The 19594-nt window shown below is 35.5% G+C and overlaps 1 protein-coding gene across 3 annotated transcripts in view; it reads left to right on the forward strand.

Annotated features, from left to right (window-relative positions):
- LOC144447811 (atrial natriuretic peptide receptor 1-like) overlaps nt 1–14734 on the forward strand; it is a 196750-nt gene extending 182016 nt beyond the window's left edge. For all 3 annotated transcript variants that reach the window (XM_078137900.1, XM_078137896.1, XM_078137897.1), the window contains exons 12-21: nt 216–378; nt 2873–3022; nt 3787–3955; nt 4758–4907; nt 5295–5418; nt 5988–6056; nt 6463–6637; nt 11220–11318; nt 12544–12635; nt 12805–14734. In XM_078137900.1, coding sequence (XP_077994026.1) covers nt 216–378; nt 2873–3022; nt 3787–3955; nt 4758–4907; nt 5295–5418; nt 5988–6056; nt 6463–6637; nt 11220–11318; nt 12544–12635; nt 12805–12894 — 1281 coding nt within the window. In that variant the 3' untranslated portion in view covers nt 12895–14734. The remainder of the gene's footprint in view (nt 1–215; nt 379–2872; nt 3023–3786; nt 3956–4757; nt 4908–5294; nt 5419–5987; nt 6057–6462; nt 6638–11219; nt 11319–12543; nt 12636–12804) is intronic.
- The last annotated feature ends 4860 nt before the right edge of the window (nt 14735–19594 follow it).

Genomic DNA, 19594 nt, shown 5'->3' on the forward strand with positions numbered 1-19594 from the left:
CAATCTGGATGAATATCTTCAAGTCTTTTCGAAGTAAGTACAGTGAAATACCCTTAGCAAATATAGGCCAGCACACGAGTTTTTATGCGTCTCGGGGATTACAGTGATAGTGTAGTTCGAATCTATTTCCTAAGGCAGAATTGTATGTAAAGTATGTTTTCTAACAATGTGACAGTGTGAGTTAATACAATGTTGTTTTTTTCTCTCCTCTCCAGGGTCTTTATTTCTTGCATCACAGTATTATAAAGTTCCATGGCAATTTAAAGTCTTCAAATTGTGTCGTGGACAGTCGATTTGTGCTCAAGATAACGGATTTTGGCCTCCAAAAATTCAAAGAGGACAGTAAAGAAGTCGAGAACACTCACTCGTATTTCCAAAGTAAGATATTGCCAACAGTTGTATTCGGTATTGTACTATACATATACTTTATACATATATGTTAACCAATCAGTGAAAACGCCCAATTCATGAAATTTGCAGGTAAATTGCCAAGTTTAAGAAATAGTTAAATCTAATGCAAATGAGAGCAAAGATTTACTGGGTGACGTTAAATTATTGGGTAAAATTTAGAAAGACAAGGAAACGTTGAGGGCAGATGAGAAAAAAGGTAGTCAGGAGAATTCAAGTGGTGGTCAAATGTCGGAACATCGCTATTGCTTTTGCATGCTCACGCCTTCTGCTAAATTATTTCGACTCATCGCGAACTGGACAATTTGAAATTTGAAATTTCACAGGTTAGGGGTAACAATATATATATATATATATATATATATATATATATATATATATATATATATATATATATATATATATATATATATATATATATATATATGTAATTAAAATGAGTCAATTTAATATTCGTCCTTTGGAAAGAAGCATCAAAATGGGGTGCTTCTCATAAACCAATTTCTGTATACTACTGTCTGCTGAACAAAATGTACCTGCATTGTTTCCCCACTTGATATACTGTTTCTCCTCACATTTGCCTTTCTGCTGCACTCCGGAACGTCATCATTTGATTAGCTGGTAATTTAACAACTTCACATTTTAACTCTAAATGAAACTGGTGACTTGTGACATATTCTTACAAATATTGTGTGTGATCTGACATTTGGAACAATGTCAATCAACACAATTCGGATCGCGTTGTTTACCTCGCCATGACTTTTGTCGATTAAGATTTGCGCTTTGTCCTAAACCCCAATGTAAAGTGTATAACTACACCTGCCATGGAGATATGGTCTTTTATGCCTATATATAGTCATATTCTATGTATGTATTGCCTCAGAGAGGGGTGCTTTTAGTTTCCCTCTTTTCATCAGACAGACAGACGGACGGACGGACGGACGGACGGACGGACGGACGGGCGGGCGGGCGGGCGGGCGGACGGGCGGGCGGACGGACGGACGGGCGGACGGACAGACAGACAGACAGACAGTCAGACAGACGGACAGAGAGAAAGACAGACAGACAGACAGACAGACAGACAGGCAGACAGACAGACAGACAGACAGACAGACAGACAGACAGACAAATAAATGAATAAATAAATAAATAAATAAATAAATAAATAAATAAATAAATAAATAAATACACAGATAGATTATACTCAGCGTCGTTTAATTCACGTGATAAGATATCCAAGGACGTAAACAGTTGAGCACGTTCGTCTTAAGTCTTGCTAATAAACTATACAATCCAAGAGAATTGAACCAAAGCATATTATCAACGTATTTGACATTTCATTCGTGACATTTAGTATCGCGGCAATAAATAAACTCATCGGAAACATCGTCGTTTATATCCCGTAGCGATACAAATAGATGTACGATGAAGAACACTAATAATTGGAAATGTCCTCCATGGATTCCTATTTAGTCCCCTCTCAGGACTTTCTAAACAAAATGCTATTATTTTGTTTAGCTATATTATATGGTTGTATTAATTTTAGCATCGTAGATGTAAATGATATGATAGGCATAAGATTACATGACAACTCTCATGGTACCTAGACAATCTTTCCTTCCTTCTCATTTAGATGAAAATATAAAGACCATATCAGATCTAATAATAGCTTATCACGTCAAATTTGAATGTAATAGGGGGGCATACATCTATGTATCTTCTTTTGATACATGTAGTTTTACAATGTTTCATTTTAATGATGTAAGACATTGTATCCGCTAGTGCAACGATGAACATTGCATATTTTTTCGACAAGGGAACTGTATCGACAGTATAGATTTTCATGTATTTGATTGGAAATATTGAAAGCAAAGTACACCCGAATGAATTGGTGTGAAATACAAACAGATACTTTCTTCATTTCTTTTCGGCTTGATTTTCGCGATAATTCAGGCGATCAAATTATAACTTACGTCCTCTCGGAAATCCTCCTCATACATCGATAAGGTTATTAGCTTACACGTAGATTAGATTTCGCGACTAAAAACGTACAGGTTTTGTAAATTCCTTTCGTTGGAAAGAACGTTACTTGAAAGTTCAATGATGTTGGATTGGCACCATGCATCTTACGATTGAATCATAGCAAGTCTTTCTGTCTGTCTGTCTGTCTGTCTGTCTGTCTGTCTGTCTGTCTGTCTGTCTGTCTGTCTGTCTGTCTGTCTGTCTGTCTGTCTGTCTGTCTGTCTCTGTACTCTGTCTCTGTCTCTATATCGCTCTCTGTCTGTCTGTCTGTCTGTCTGTCTGTCTGTCTGTCTGTCTGTCTCTGTCTGTCTGTCTGTCTATCTATCTCTCTCTCTCTCTCTCTCTCTCTCTCTCTCTCTCTCTCTCTCTCTCTCTCTCTCTCTCTCAGTCTCTCAGGTCTATATATACATTGACATGGTTTCGTTCCTATTCTATCATTCAGAACTGTTATGGCGATCACCAGAGCTGTTGCGGGATCCAAATCGTAAACCTAATCTAGAGAGTGATGTCTACAGCTTTGGTATAATACTTCAAGAAATAGTTCAACGGAGTGGGCCTTATGAGTCATCGTCTTCCACTATGAGCCCAGAAGGTAGGTTTGGAAAACGTGAAAACAAAATTTGAATGTTGATTGCCAATAGGAGGCGCTGTAACGTAGCCCTTATACATGAATTGCCATCAGTACATAAGGGGGGTGATATTGTGAAGCAGAAGAAGGCGTGTCACCACTCCTTGTCAGTCAGTGTTACTTGTCAACAAAATAACACAATTTGGAGATGAAAAAGGACAAATATACCACATTAAACAACTTCATTTGTATATACACTTCCAGATATAAAACAAAGCATGTCTCTTTAGGGGCCAGATCAATAGCTCAATTTAGGATTTAAAACAAAGTAAATTCTTTTGGGGGCGGAGGAGATTAAATCATTTTAGTTCCCACCAGCAAAACGATTTTACTTTTAATTAATAAGCGGTGTGCCCATAGATACAAATATCTCTTTAGAAAATGTCTTAAAATTGGGAAATGAAAGAATTATCGCCATATAGTAAATACATGGCTCAAACAGACGCTAAAGTGTCAATAGAAGAACTCGTTTTTCTCAGTACATACCGGATTTGTATTCATAGCACGCTACACACTACTACACAGATTTGACATTAATTTGCTGTCTGAAATAACAATCAATTTTGGGCAATTAGTTAGAAGGGGTGGGGGGGGGGGGTTAAACCTAATTATAAGAATTTAGTTTTGTTATCCCACATTGAACTATTGATCTCGGCCCTTATATGAATGTATGCAGGGTAGTAAATCGGCATAACCAGTTACTGTATAATCTTGGTTCATCATTTTAGAAATCGTTGAAAGAGTCAAGCACGTTGAGACGCCCCCATTCCGTCCAGTTGTTGGAAAGGATTCATGTCCACCTGAGATATTTCAGTTGATGGAAAAGTGTTGGTCTGAGTTACCCGGAGACAGGCCTGACGTTAACGATCTGAGGAATAACGTCAGAAAACTAAATAAGTAAGACATATGCTGAATCTACTCACCTATATGATATTGAAAGTGTGATACTATAAATCTAAGATTTGTATATCATAGTACCTCACTTTAAACTCGTAGTGCAAAAATAAAAACCAAGATGATATAATTTTGTCGAATTCAGAATATAAGACACCCAAAACATAATGACCTACATTTCGTTGTCAATGTACATTTTTTCATAGAATATTGATATTGACTAGAAATATCGAAATTCATTTTTTTCCCAAACAACGCCCTGTGTGGGTCAATAATAAAACACAAACAACATGACAATAAATCCCACATAGTTACAATTCTGAAATAAATAGTTTTAGATTGTTATCATCATTATTTATTGAGAAACGTTCATTTTATTTTTAGATTATATAGAATAAGTCATTATCTCCCAACAAACCTTCATCTCGACCCCTTAAGTCATTTAAATGAGGTATTTTTTACAGTTATATGACTGTAATTTGCCTAAGTGAAATACAGATTTCAATCATAGCGTTGTGTTATACTGGTGAGAGAAAGAACACTTTGAATAAAACCGAAAGCAATATAATTTACACAATTTGCTCGTTAGTGGCGCGCTTGCTATTGACTCGCCTGTAGCTGCAGTTTGCAATCAGGTTGATCACAAGTGCATGCTGCAGACCGCCCTCAAGGTGATGAATGTCATTTGCGAAGTCTCGGTGCCTCTACCTGTACACATTTCAAAAAACAATCATACATTCAGTAATGACAATGAAGCCACTCAGAATATTTATGTAATTAAATCTTTTTTTTTATAATCGTACAGGAATAGTGACAGTGAAAATATTCTTGACAACCTTTTACAAAGAATGGAACAATATGCCAACAACTTGGAAAGTTTGGTCGAAGAGCGTACTGAAGCATTCTTAGAAGAGAAAAGAAAATCCGAGGAGTTGTTGTACAGTATCTTGCCAAAGTAAGCCTATTAAATAACAAGTCTTCTACATTCGAAGACATAGCCCCCAACTTTACAAGATGGCAATTAGTGTCTCATGTTTCCCTCGTCGTATATCAAATTGTCAGTAAGGGCCACTGTATACTGGTTTCAGATATTGTGCCTTTCTAATTTTAAGATAAATGAGGACAACATATATGACATCTATTGCTACAACTGGGGTAACATGAACACAGTAGTCAAGAAATTATTATTAGTACATTCAATCACAGATAAGTAACAGAATTTCTTACTTGTATGTGATTCAATTTCATACACATTACTCACATTAGTAAACTGTTACTGTAAGAGTGTAACTTCTATTCAATAGCGAATATCTAATATGATGATTTTCTGCTTCGAATTTAGCTCCGTTGCTAAGCAACTCACAAGAGGGCAGTGTGTGGAACCGGAGAGTTTCGAAATGGTTACTATTTATTTTAGTGATATTGTTGGCTTTACAGCACTGTCAGCGGGAAGTACACCGATGCAGGTATTCAGAAACTGTTGATATTCAATTGGTTGAAATTATTAACGAGGAGAGAGAGAGGCCGGCCCGTGGGGGGGGAGAGAGAGAGAGAGAGAGAGAGAGAGAGAGAGAGAGAGAGAGAGAGAGAGAGAGAGAGAGAGAGAGAGAGAGAGAGAGAGAGAGAGAGAGAGAGAGAGAGAGAGAGAGAGAGAGAGAGAGAGAGAGAGAGAGGGGGGGAGAGGGGGGAGGGGGAGGGAGACAGACAGACAGACAGACAGACAGACAGACAGACAGACAGACAGACAGACAGACAGACAGACAGACAGACAGACAGACAGACAGACAGACAGAGAATAATCAAATATGGAGAGAGATAAATTGTGGACAAGGAGAGTTATGAATCGCGCCATGTTATTGACCTAGCATTATAAGTCACCAGGGAATATATGTGTTTTGGACTTTGAACTTTAGAGATTCAATGGCAGTACATTGTATACCAGTCCTTGTCTAAATGCAATGTTGGTTTGAATGTATTGCTGCAATCATGTTAGAGTATTTAAATTATTTAACATCCGCACTATTCGTATTTTTAGGTCGTGGATCTCCTTAACGATTTATACACTTGTTTTGATACAATAATAAATAATTTCGATGTGTATAAGGTAAGTGCTCTTTCACCATTCACTGAACATTCTGACTAGATATGTGACATTAAAAGAAACGTTTCTTAGTTTGTGCTGATCAAATGTACTAAATATCCGATATTAATTAACAACAATCAATTTTTCCCACCGACGATATGTCTGTCATAGTAAGTTATGTTGGACATTCCTTTGATTTAATTCGACTTCAGGGTAGGATTAGAACAAATCTTCACACCTTTATAGTCTAGGAACAATATTTGTATGAAGACTTTATTTGAAGTTATTACGTTATTTTTGTTATGTACCTTTTATTATGCATGTAAAAGATATGTGGTAATCAATGTGCAATAGTTTACGAATCAAACCGAAGTATTTTTTTTCATTTGTGATGGAAATGTGACAAGTGTTTGTTCTTTTAAATTAGGTGGAAACTATAGGCGATGCCTACATGGTTGTTTCTGGTTTACCCCAGCGTAATGGTAGTCGTCACGCCCGAGAAATTGCAAGAATGTCACTCGCACTTCTAGAAGCCGTCTGTTCCTTTAAGATACGTCACAGACCTAACCAACAACTCAAATTGAGAATAGGCATACATTCAGGTAGGCCATTCTTTTTAATAATTATATAAGGCCTAATAAAAAAATTGTGTTCTTCCGGTTACGTTCACTTTTAGAATAGGTAGGCATTGTTTTCCAAATGGTATCTGTGTTATTTATTTCTTCCTATCAGATGTACAGCAATTACAGATTGGAAGAATATTCGATTTTATTCTTATTTTTCTCGAATACGTAAAAAAAGTCTAGGGTCAGCGTGAAAAACTAGATGGGACCGGGTAACCCGAACCAAACAATTATTTTTTTCTAGGCCTAATGACTTCACTAAACCAGATGGAGCGTAAATGCCTTTGGTCAGGCGGAAAAAGCAAGTCTTTTGATTACTGTTCCTTGGCATTATCTATTTTTCCACTTCTTGGAAAATGACCTTGGGTGCGAAATTGAACAAGTCAAACCTTCAGGCCGTTGTTGTACTCCTATAGTGGTGATTATCTAGGTAATTTCAAGGCTATTAAATAAGTATATCATTTGTTAGATGAAAATCTGTACAACCACGCGGCTGGTAATCACCTAATTTGTAATTATCACTAATGCAAATTAGTCAATTTACACCAAGCGATATCATCATGTTATCGATATTTTTTTAATATATGGTAAATGTCATCAATAAATAAATAAAGGTAGTAGTTATTATTTTTTTGTTTGTGATTTTGTTCCTCTGCACACTTAAATATAAAATACAGTTATACATGTACAGCTTACAAAGAAAGAGCCATATCCAGCCCTTTGGTTTTGTAAGACACGAAGTATACAGATTTAAATAAATAAAAATAGTTGTCCTGTGTCGCAATTGTAGATGGTGTGTTCCCTGCTATTGAAAGCCTCATGTGGAAAGTATGATTGTGGTATCAATAGGAAATTTGCATATGACTAAAGTTTTGGCGTTAAAGTTGTTAGTTTGTTTAGAAATAATTTCACTTATTTTCTACAGTAAATCAAAAATTGTAAAGTGCACTTCATCTTCTATTGACTTTTGACAAAAGTCACATTGAGACCACAAAATCTGCCTGTTTCTATCTTGGATGTGAATATATACCTAGTCTAAATTAGGCCATTCTGGACATTTTGTACGGAACATTCCTCACCGTGATAATAAATAATTTTCTTTTCCAACTTTGTTTTAAAAATTAATATATGTTCTCAAGTTAGGTTTTGTACTTATTCCTGATTCCCAATTGTTGGCGTGGGCATTTCTTAATAATGCAATTATGCATTAGAAGTTTAACGCAAATGACATGTTCTATCGATTTCTGTCGGTAGTATGTGAATACGTAGCACTATCAATTTAGTTATATTTCAAATTAGCAATAACAGCTGGTGGCGAATCACAATTACAATTAGTTGAAAACGTCGACGTAGCTGATTGTCTCTGGGTTTCTGCCTGACACATTGACACCCAATTTCATTGACATTATCCAGTAATTTTACAAAAGATAATAAATCAACTACTTACACAAATGAAAAAAGCTTTATATTTATAGGCTGTTAAAATTTACGAGAAGGCTAGTAATTTAACCCCTATGCAGAAAGAAATTATATTATTATATTATCGTCACGCAAGGATATTCATATACAGTAGAAAGATGACACGATTTGACAAATGGATTCTTGTAAAGGGAGATTAATGAATTTAATATAATAAAATTCCATTCTTTTCTCTCTTTTTTCAATTTAGGAAAAATCATTTATCTGACCATTATTCAAACATAATGCATACATAGTTGCAAATGACATTATAAGAGACGGGATGCATACTAGCTTGGGCATGGTTCTAAATTTGAACCCGGATTGAAAATATTCCACTTCACTTTACAAATTTCATTTGATATGTCCAATTATCAGTAGGTAATAATGTGTCACGTAATTTACTTTTTATGAATCGCCAATCTGCACACAATTAAGTATGGCGATAATTATTTTGGATTCTTATATACTAGATGTAATCACCAATTAGGAAAAAGTTGTTAATTTCAGATATGGCAACCGTTGTACTCTACATTAATTGGTATAGTTATATTTCTAGCTTGCAGGCTTTATTTATTAGTGAGACTAATTCAACACTGTACGACTCGACTAGCTAGTAGTGATGGTGTTGGTGGTGGTGGTGGTGGTGGTGGTGGTGGTGGTGGTGGTGGTGCGCCTAGCCTGCAGTCTCCACATTGTGTTCTTGAGATTTGCTATATTTTTCATCTGAATGACTCTTGTTGCTACACAGCCTCCGTGAACATTCACTGATTCAAACTGTTCTTGGCAGAACTTTAAATCTGGTTTATTTGTGCTGCTGTTTGCCTGAACTTTTTCTGTAAGTTGCTTGATTCTCTGTATTCACTACCACTGTACCAGTACCAACAGTCTATTGTTCCCGGACTTTTGCATTTACATGGTAATCTCAACCATGCAGTACAGTACAGTACAGTAGAAATCTGTTACACCTGTTAAAGAAGCTATCAACCAATAAGCAATTACCAGTGGTTGTTTGGAATGTAAATTTTAAGTCATGTGGTTTGCACACCAGACCACCGACCCACAGAGGGAATTTCGTACCAAGGTTGTAAAGATTCGCGAGAACGTGTCATTTGTCCAACCGTCAGACCCTGTCTTAGATTCAAGTTTCAGCCTGGGCTCCGTTGACTCACTATCTGAATTTGTTGTAATGTACCCACAAAACCCTCAAAGCAGGTTCTCATACCTACTGTATTGATAATAAAAGTAGTGTTTGCATCAACTTGCTTCCACTATTACATACATAATTAACTCTTCATTTGCGACAGGTGAAATTCCCCAGCCATGTACATCTGCAATTGTATGACCATTGCCAAAGAAGCCAGGCCTTGACAAGGATGTCTTGAAAAATTATAGATCAGTTTCAAATTTAACATATTACCTCAAATTAAATCATATTTATGTAATAAAAATCTGTATGCCAAGTGCCAGTCCGCCTCGGAGATGGTTACAGTACATAAACTGCTCTGGTTCAAGTGTAGAATGACGTGCTACGTTCTCTTGATCGGCGTGGCGACGTTATTTTAATTCTCCTCGACCTTTCTGCAGCTTTCGACACCATCGACCATGACATCGTAACACACAGAAAACGTTGTAGGTTTAATTAAAGTCGATGTGTATGTATTAGAGTGGATTTTTTTCATATCTAAGGGTAGAACAATGAGAGTGTGTGTTGGGTCGGTGGTGTCGGATGCAGCACGGTCTCTTGATTGTACTGCCCCCATGGTTCTGTCCTTGGACCTGTGCTATTAAGGCTGTACACAGAACCCTTTGAGGACATCATAACTAGCCATGGTTTAGAGTAGTGTTTTATGCTGTAGACTCCCAGCTATATGTTACTTCATCTCGTGACTCTGTCCCATTGCAAGAAATAAGAATTGTATTGAGGAAATCCAACAGTGAATGTGGGACAAAATGTTGGCACTGCATGAGAGTAAATTAAAACTCAGGAGGTAAGATTCACCTCGAAGTTCGGTGTTGGGTGTTGGGTGTCAGTCACGTGCACGTGCCTGTGATGTGCAGTTTGGGGAGTCAGCATCCATTCATCTTCTGCAGTTCGTGACCTTGGTGTTACACTGGATGCGTCAACATCTCTGTTAGCTTATGTTGCAAATTTATGTAATTCAGTATATTTTGCTTAATATGAAGAATTGGCAAAATTCGTATCCTTCTTGATCACAGTTCAACGGAAAAATTAGTTCATGCTTTCATCACATCTAGTCTATGACTGGATTACTCTAACAGTTTACTCTTTGACCTGCCGAATTATGAAGTCCAGAAATTACAACTTTTCAAAATTCTACAGCACATCTCACTAGAAATCGGAATATATCCAACCAATACTGTGTAGTTTGCATTGGTTTTAAATGATATGGCACCAGTTTACTTAAAAGAGCTGTTAAGCGATCATGCTCCTGGACGCACCCTTAGGTCGATTGCCGAGGGTGCACTCAGTCTGCAGCAACCGATTAGTAATACCGTGTTTTATGGGGATAGATCTTTCGCTATTTGTGCTTCACGGTTGTACAATAGGTTACCGCAAGGACTCAGTTGAACTAATCATTTGAATGTTATTAAGTCTGGTCTACAAACTCATCTTTTTTACAAAGTTCATACTGTGCAAAAAAGCTACTCGTATTTGAACATGACCTTTGTAGTAATTAATTTTTAGCATTCTTATTTTGTACTGTTCATTGTTTTCCTGGGGTTACGTTCTGATTTAGTGATCTTTTCTTTACTTTACTCTTTTTACGTATGTTTTATTATTGTGTTGTACCGTCGACGTCCCTTCAGATATCTTTTTACATGGAAGGCGTTTTCAAAGAAATAAATATCATAATTAATTACAGTAATTTGTTTACAATTTTAGCTTAAAAGAGAAATGGAAGCGAGGCTGGTTTTGTCCTAGATGCTTTAGTTTTTGTCAAGGGGGCGTGACATTCACCTTCGCCACTCTACTTCGAGAGAATTCTCTAAAAATATGAGAAATAAAATTTTTCAAATTAGCCATTCACAGTTTGCAAAGTTTTGCTTCAGCTTTCGTAATTTTCGTTGTTTTAATTAGGTCCGTGTGTGACTGGAGTCGTTGGCCTTAAGATGCCACGGTATTGTCTGTTTGGTGATACAGTCAACACAGCATCGAGGATGGAATCAAACGGAGAACGTAAGTAGGCGTTAATGTTGTACTTGATGTTTTGTTCAATGTCGCATACCATTAAACAATAACACGTCTTCTTAATAACTGAAATATTTTGATATTGCAATTGCCATTACCAATCTGAACAATGGTGGATCAAACTTTTTCAAACAACTCAACTAACACTGTAAACTCATGAAATGACACAGCATCATTTCCATTAAACATGGAGCTTAAATCCGTCGTTCCTGAAGATTCCCTGTATCACAAAAAAAAATGCAATTTTTATAAAATTAATGATATTTCCGTGAATCGATAAACTCATTGTTCGTTGAAATGTGTGTTGCAGAACGATGTATTAATCCTTGACATTTTAGCAAATTCGTCAACTTATCAACCCCTCAAAGTAAATTTAGAGACCTTGTCTTGTGCATTGACGACTAATCTTCTTCTCTAAGTATTAACAGTTACATCTCTCTGAAACCTAAGTTTTACTATGACACACATCGGATATTGCCTGTGTTTGATGCGACATCAGGTCAAGGCCGAAATAACCGATGATACTATCAAACAAAGCAATTATATAGTTAATTGGTGTGTCCAAATGAAGCACTTAAAATCCTTTTATATTATACATTCATTACATGATATAGCGTCTTAAACTTTCACTAAAACACCCCAATGCCTTCTTGACATTGAGGTCTTTTATTTTCTCAATTAGATTTTGAAAGCCACTATCTGATAGTATCACAACTCAAAATTAGCGTTTCAATTATGTGACATAGGTCTGTAAAATGTGTATATAACTTCGACAGGTAATAAAGTTATATTAACCTGTCAAAAACCTATTTAGGAACGTCATCGATCAACAAAGACCTTGACTCATACCTCGCAAAAGTTCTCTGGATTATAACACTTGGTACAGCATGTAGGTAGTACAGAGACTTATATTGCATTTCATCATTTGATAAGCATAATTGTATGGCCTCTTTACATGACAGTTCACATTCACAAACAAATCAGAAGTTCCCCTGGCATGTCATGCCTACATGACATAAAAATGCCATAAAACTGTTCTTATCAAACCATGAAATGTAATACAAGTCTCTGCTGTTCCAATATGCTATGCCAAGTGTTATTAATCAAATTCATTTGTTTACGTTCCTTGTTTGTAATAGGTCCGTCCACGATCTAATGTCAGTAGTAGTAGTTGTAACACCCGATTGCATGTTGTTTTCTTTTGACTCGACAGCTGGAAAGATTCATGTTAGTTTGCCGACGAAGATGATCATTGATACTTTCCAGACATTCATTTTGGGATTAAGAGGTGATGTTGAAATGAAGGTATGGTTGCATCGGAGTATGCGTTACTTTTTTTGTTTGACCTTTCGAAACTAGAAACTGAGTCTTCCAGCTTTCCTTATTTTTAATTATTAATTGACCTGTTCATGAATTACTTTCCCTCAAGATGTATTTTAATTATTTCATGTCTATCGTCTTATCATTTTCCCAGGGTAAAGGAAAGCAGACCACATATTGGTTGTTGGGTGAACGTCCACCCACTAATCGACAAGACAGCCGAAGTACGTTACATTCATCGTAGTTGCCAGGACTTGAGTAATACAATTTAAGATGTGTGCTCTGCTAAGTACTCAATTCTGCCTTATGAGAACTGTACGTGAAGATCTTAGTTCACTACAGAATTGGTTCACAGCAAATTGAATCACCCAGATTACCCACAATCTAGATTTGTGCCGAAAGCTGCCCTATGCAGATAACATTGCATGTAAAACAAATTATTGATCACTTTGAAATCGATAAAGTGCAAGAATGAAGTGTACGATTTTTTAAGTATATAAATACATCAACCTGCAAAAAACTTGTAGAATAATAGAGTTCGTGGTGTAAAGTAAAGACATTGAAAACGAATGTTCTATAGCGTTTCACTACAAGAAATGGGAAATCATTATTTGGATATTTGTTTTTATCACATGGTATATGTTTCCTGTAACATGAACATTAATAAGTCAACATTTCCTTTGCAAAGTATATTTGTATGATGCAATGCTTATATAAGGTTTCAATAATGTTTCATTAGCGTATTACTAACACATTGCCACTATTTGCAAGAACACGATGAACGAATACTCTACATTTCTTTGAAGCTATTTAAAGATTTTGTTACTATTTTGTTTAAGATAGTATAACGACTCATAAGGCATGTCGCTTGATATCAGTTGGTAAGGAATCTGCATGTACATATATTTACTTACGAAAAGAATATGTTAATGTAATATACGTTACAAAATATTTGGAATTCATAGTTCAAGGTGTTTGCAAGTAGATTATATCTTTATTCGTGTCGACTTTGCTATATCATTTTATTTGTTTAGGAAATACTATAAGAAATATTAGATATTACTTATGTCAACTGGATACTGCAAACTGCTGTTTTAATGATGTAATAAATTGAACAAAAAAGCAGAAAGATAGAGGACAAACTATTTCAAATTAAGATAAAATTACTAAGGAAAATGTGCAAATAATATAGTTGTAGTTATAAGCCAACAACAGTATTTATATCAGATGAAATGGTAATACTTGTTTCCTTTACATAAGGTAGCGTTGTTGTACGTGTATGGATTCATTTATTGTCTCTGATAATTGGGTTGGATGGATGTTGTGTTTGCAAGTCTGTTTGCTGTTGTTTGGTCGTTAGCAGGATATCTGAATGATTCATTATTTAGAATAATAAATAGCCTGCTGTGGTATGATTGTCTATGAAATAAGGACCAAGTGAATACATTTTGGATGAGGTCCAATTCTCGACCTGGATGTTGGTCGAGGCCCAATTCCAGATCTGGGGTGTAATGTACGTTTCAGTATATTCATGTCATTACTGACATATCATCAAAATTGCGCTTTAACCCTTGAGGGCACCCTTGAACCATGCAGACCGTTGATGGGGGGAACCGCTCAGCATTGGCGGAGGTATGCAATGTACTGAATGCTCTCTACATACAGCAAGGTTTTATTAAACAGCATATGTTCATGATGATATTTTAGTTACACGATATTGTATGCGATAGGTTAAAGAGATTAAATGTGTCAGTAGAATTAAAATTTGTTTATTATATATCCTGTTTTGATCAGTTTACTTACTAGCCTAGTAAAATGATGGATGAATTTAGATGATTTCGACGTTGATCACGGGAAAAGTAATAATGGAATCAAAATAGTGAAAACGTTTTGTATGCCTACAATAAATAGTGAAGCAGATCTAGAATGAAATACACCGCATTCTTTTATTCCTACATGAGGTTGATACATTCTCACAGTGTCCTTCTTTCCTCATAGAAGTATATGGAAGCTTTTATGTATATTGAATTGTATTTTTTTTGAACACGTATAATGGGTACAGCTTCAGCATAACGTCATGTATTGCATGGGTTACCGAAATAAACATATTATGTAAAATAGTTTTGTCTTTGATTTTTGTGACGTAAGATTCCAAGGTGTATGTGTCTTGCATTTAATGACAGGCCTTGACTTTTTGCCCACTACTATTTTTCATTTGCAGCTTTGTTCAGCATTTCTAGCGTCCATCTGTTATCTCGATTGCGTTCGACTCAGAGGATGCTGAATACTTTATGTCAGCGCCATCCACGCAGAAGTAATATCGTGATTACAAGTTGAAAGTTATGTGTTATGATGCATTTGTGTCTATGTATGACATGATTATGGATAATACATTAATATTTTGTGGTGTGTATTTCAAAGATATCATAAGGAAACGCACTGAAAACAATTCAATTGAATATATGCGACAGGCAGCAGATCGATTACATACAAGTCTATCTTGTTAAGTTTTCTCGGCTTCTTTTAACTAGTTAATATACTCATCGTTACAGTTACGTTAGTACCAAGAGTTTATATCAACAGCCATACATTTCCGGAAAATCTTACAGCTCAAAGAAGCTCAAAGAAGCTTAGCATTATGGACACATGATTTTGTTATGTAAAGGTGGTTATCGTAGTTATTGTAATTCTTCATTGATTAGGTATTCGGATGTATTACTTAATGAGTAACCGTTAAAGGATAACTTTCACGTTTCAATACTATACCACTGAAGACAAAGGAAACCAGACACAGGTACAGTCGACTATAATAACGCAATTTATAATACCTGCAAGAAACCTACCCTGGTACGTTGATCGTCCAGGAAGGCGTAAAAAAGCCGTGGTATACTGGTATGTTGACTTTCTATACCTACCTTTTCTTGGTAGTAAGTTATTCACCACTTGCTAAGGCAATAACCTTCTTATATATGCTTTCATCGGATTTTTGGCACAAAAAGTGAAAGTACATAGTTGCCCCTTTTGCAGATACAAACATAATAGTATAAAAATACAAAACATCCATAATATTATAAACAGCATATTGACTTTGTCACAGAAATGGTAGAGTGACTAAACATCATATCATTTAAAGTATATATCCGTCACACAAGTAAATATTAACGAACCAACACGGGTATACTATATGATTAACCCGTTTGAGTTTCTGGAAATATGACAGTTTCGGACAGCTTCAAACTCGATATACCCACTCTGTAGATTGCCTATTCAATATTTAACTTCCTCGTCGTTTGTCATTCTATACGAGTCAACGAATTAGGGTGAAAGCATCAAGACATAATTGTAAACTTGCATAACCCCCTGTTACTGAGAGTGGGTTAATGACAGTTTTGCTTGAAGGCAACGAAGTACAAATGAATGGATGTCATTATAATTTAATGAATTATTCACATGCAAAAGGCCTTGTTGTCATTGAAAACAAAACAATAATCATCTTCAGATCTTTTCTTTTACATGTTGATAATAGTATAACGTTCCTTTAGGCTAAGGGAGACGTGCTTTGTTTTTTTAGCGGAAAATCCTGCTTTATAAAGTGTATACCAAAGATCCTTTGGGGTTAGGACGAAGCTTTACAAAGAAAACTGTAAGTCCATTATAGTTTCCATTATGTGAAAACAATGGGCATGACATTTTCCATTACTTGATGATAATGAAATAGCACGTTGAATACCACTTATTATTCTCGTAAATATAACATTGTAAAAGTAAGGAAGATTAGCCTTTTTTCGAGGTGAATTAACCTATTACAAAATATCCGTAACAACTGAAATCACTTTTGTAAGATCAGAGCACGAACATGGTTACTTATTGTCTGGGACTAGGATAACATATCCATTGTTCAGGAATACAGTATATATTCAGCCCAACGGATTATTCACTAAGACATAATCATGCAGTTCAGAAGGAAAAGTTTATTTTTCTTATCGCAAGTTTTTCAAGCCAGTACTGTTGCGCATAATCTCTTCTTAACTTAGTAAAGTAATTTCTCTGTATATACACATATAGGTGTTTCTGATATATAGGTAGTGGCCAATCTTATGGTTGTATAATGATTGTGAAGATATGAAAGACGATATATGTACCCAATAAATCAATAAAATACTGATTGCTTTTTAAGATTGTATATCTAATGGCAACCAGGTGTTGTCGCCATTGAATAATAAATGGTACTAATGTTACAAACAATTGGGATAAGTGATACGACGTAGCAAGCAGATATTCAAGTCACGCACAGTTCAGTCACATATATGACTCTCGTATGTATGTATGTATGCATGTATGTATGTATGTATGTATGTATGTATGTATGTATGTATGTACGTACGTACGTACGTACGTACGTACGTACGTACGTGTGTCTGTCTGTCTGTCTGTATGTCTGTTTGTCTGTTTGTCTCTCTCTCTCTCTCTCTCTTCAAATGGAAATTCAACTATGTTATTAAATTCAAAACATTTCGCTTTTGTTCTTATGTTCTTTATGATGGTTAAATCGGTTTACGAAGACTGATGTGCAGTCGAAAATATCAGGTAACCATTTTGTGGAAAAACAGCTCAATGTATTTATGTAGCTTTCATTTCGTTATGATTCTCATATTTAATATGAGGTGATGAATTCACTGTATTGAAGAAGGGTTTTCATTAAGGAATGCTTAAATTCAGTAATACATTACAATAAATATTGGTTTGCATTGAATAAATATTAATCATATTTCAAACGCTACTTCAAAATACAAACTTCTGTTTTGGCACACAATTGCTTGTACAGACGTGTTCTATTCATATTTTTGTTACAATAATTATCGACAACGTTTTTGATGTCAATATAATTGTTGTGGGCATGGTTGCCTAGGTGTATTCTGTAAATTGCAGTAATTGTATTTCTCCTGCCATTGCATACAATATCATATCTCGACATTATTGATTATGCTACCTGTAGTGAACGGTAAAATTGTTAAAGATCATTTCCATTAACTTCGATAAAACAGAACATGGATTTCCGTAGAACGACTAATTTAACGTCAAGGTTACATAATTATAATTTCATTTTAGAATTGGGCATGTAATATCGATGTATGACTTCACGAATTCCAGATAAATTAATCACTCTGATTTCGTACCCTAACCAGAAATAGTCATCATTCGATAACATCAATATTTCCAAAAATTGTATTGACATTTGTAATGTAATAGAGTTATAATAAGATAATAAAGTTGTAGCACCCTGATAGCTAAGGTCAGTCACAATCAATGAATATAACACAAACTGATATACCTTCTACTAGCGTCCATCAATTAAACTTGTTCCAGGATTACGCCCCAGCAGTGCTACACTCCACTATAGTCATAGCACTATATATATATATATATATATATATATATATATATATGTTTAGAAGTTTACGTACCCTATTAGCTGATGACATCAACGCCATGGCCGTGGCACCAGGTTCAGATCGATTTGTCAATCCCATAGGTGATTCTTTATAGTTTAGTATTTCACCTTATACATTTGCAAGATTGAAAAGTGTTAAAGTGATTCGTCACACTGTGTGTACTTTGTTAGAAACACATTAATCTCTACTTTGCTATCAAGATATTTATGTAAGCCTTGTAATACTTTGAATACGCACGGATAACCTCAGTAATCCCCAATCGTGATCGCTGGTGCACACGGGGTTAATTTAATGAAGCGAAAGTAATTGTACACTTTGTCCGATGGACGGAAAGACACTCATTTTTACTACAGTTAGCCACTAGAACGTACAACCGTCTCTATAATAATTTGGATTGTGCCAATTATCCCAGTGATTTAAGACGGTGAGATTATAACTGTATACCTTCAATATACAAGCAAGTAATCAAAATATCGAATAGGTCGCCATACTTGCAATTTACCTCTTCCTGCGTTACAAACCTTTTTAGGTACCGGTTTGAGCATTCACTTACGTAAACGTAACATTCATAGATGCATATCTGTAAAGAGTCCTGAGTCTATTTATATGTATGTATGTATGTATATGTATGTATGTATGTATGTATGTATGTATGTAATATGTATGTATGTATGTATGTGTGTGTGTGTGTATGTGTGTGTGTGCGTGCGCGCGCGTGTATGTATGTATGTATGTATGTATGTATGTATGTATGTATGTATGTATGTATGTATGTATGTATGTGTATGTATATACATTTCTTTCTGTGTGTCTGTCTGTGTATGTGTCTTTGGGTGTGTTTGTTACCATAAATCCCCACCCACTCCCCAGCCTCTCAAATATAGTACCTCGAAATGAGTTTAGTAGACATTGTACAATACAACTTATTTTAGTCAAGCGAACACGAAATCACAATACACATTTAAGTGCACTTAAATATCAAATTGAATGAATCTGGTTGTTACAGCTTGGTCTACGTCAATACATCTTTATGTATAACATGGCACATTAAGTCCAAACCTTTCAATCAAATTGATAATGTACTATCACTCACGTTATCAGTGAATACGCGGGTAATTTTTATCAATTTAAGGTTGATCATACAAACATGTTTGTCTATTTTATAGTATTACGGCTAATACTGTATTTAATTGTACTGTACTATACAACGTTATAGTCGAGCTTTCCGACCTAGGCTAATTCCAATTCTTCGCTCTCCACACAATAACTTAAGTGTGTTGAATTTCCCACAGTGTGTTTGAATATCATGACAGCATAGAAAGAGTTTTTAAATTAATGAATATCGTGATTCTAAAAAAAGAGGGGAACATGGTGACATTAAATTTTACAAATTTGACTATGTGTATGTATACCACACGTATTTGCAAGTAGACTGTGTTTGGCGGCAACGCAAGATAAGTGTAGTTGTGCATAGAATAGAATAGAATAGAA

Source organism: Glandiceps talaboti, chromosome 16 (genome assembly GCF_964340395.1).
Source record: "Glandiceps talaboti chromosome 16, keGlaTala1.1, whole genome shotgun sequence".
NCBI classification, from domain to species: domain Eukaryota; kingdom Metazoa; phylum Hemichordata; class Enteropneusta; family Spengelidae; genus Glandiceps; species Glandiceps talaboti.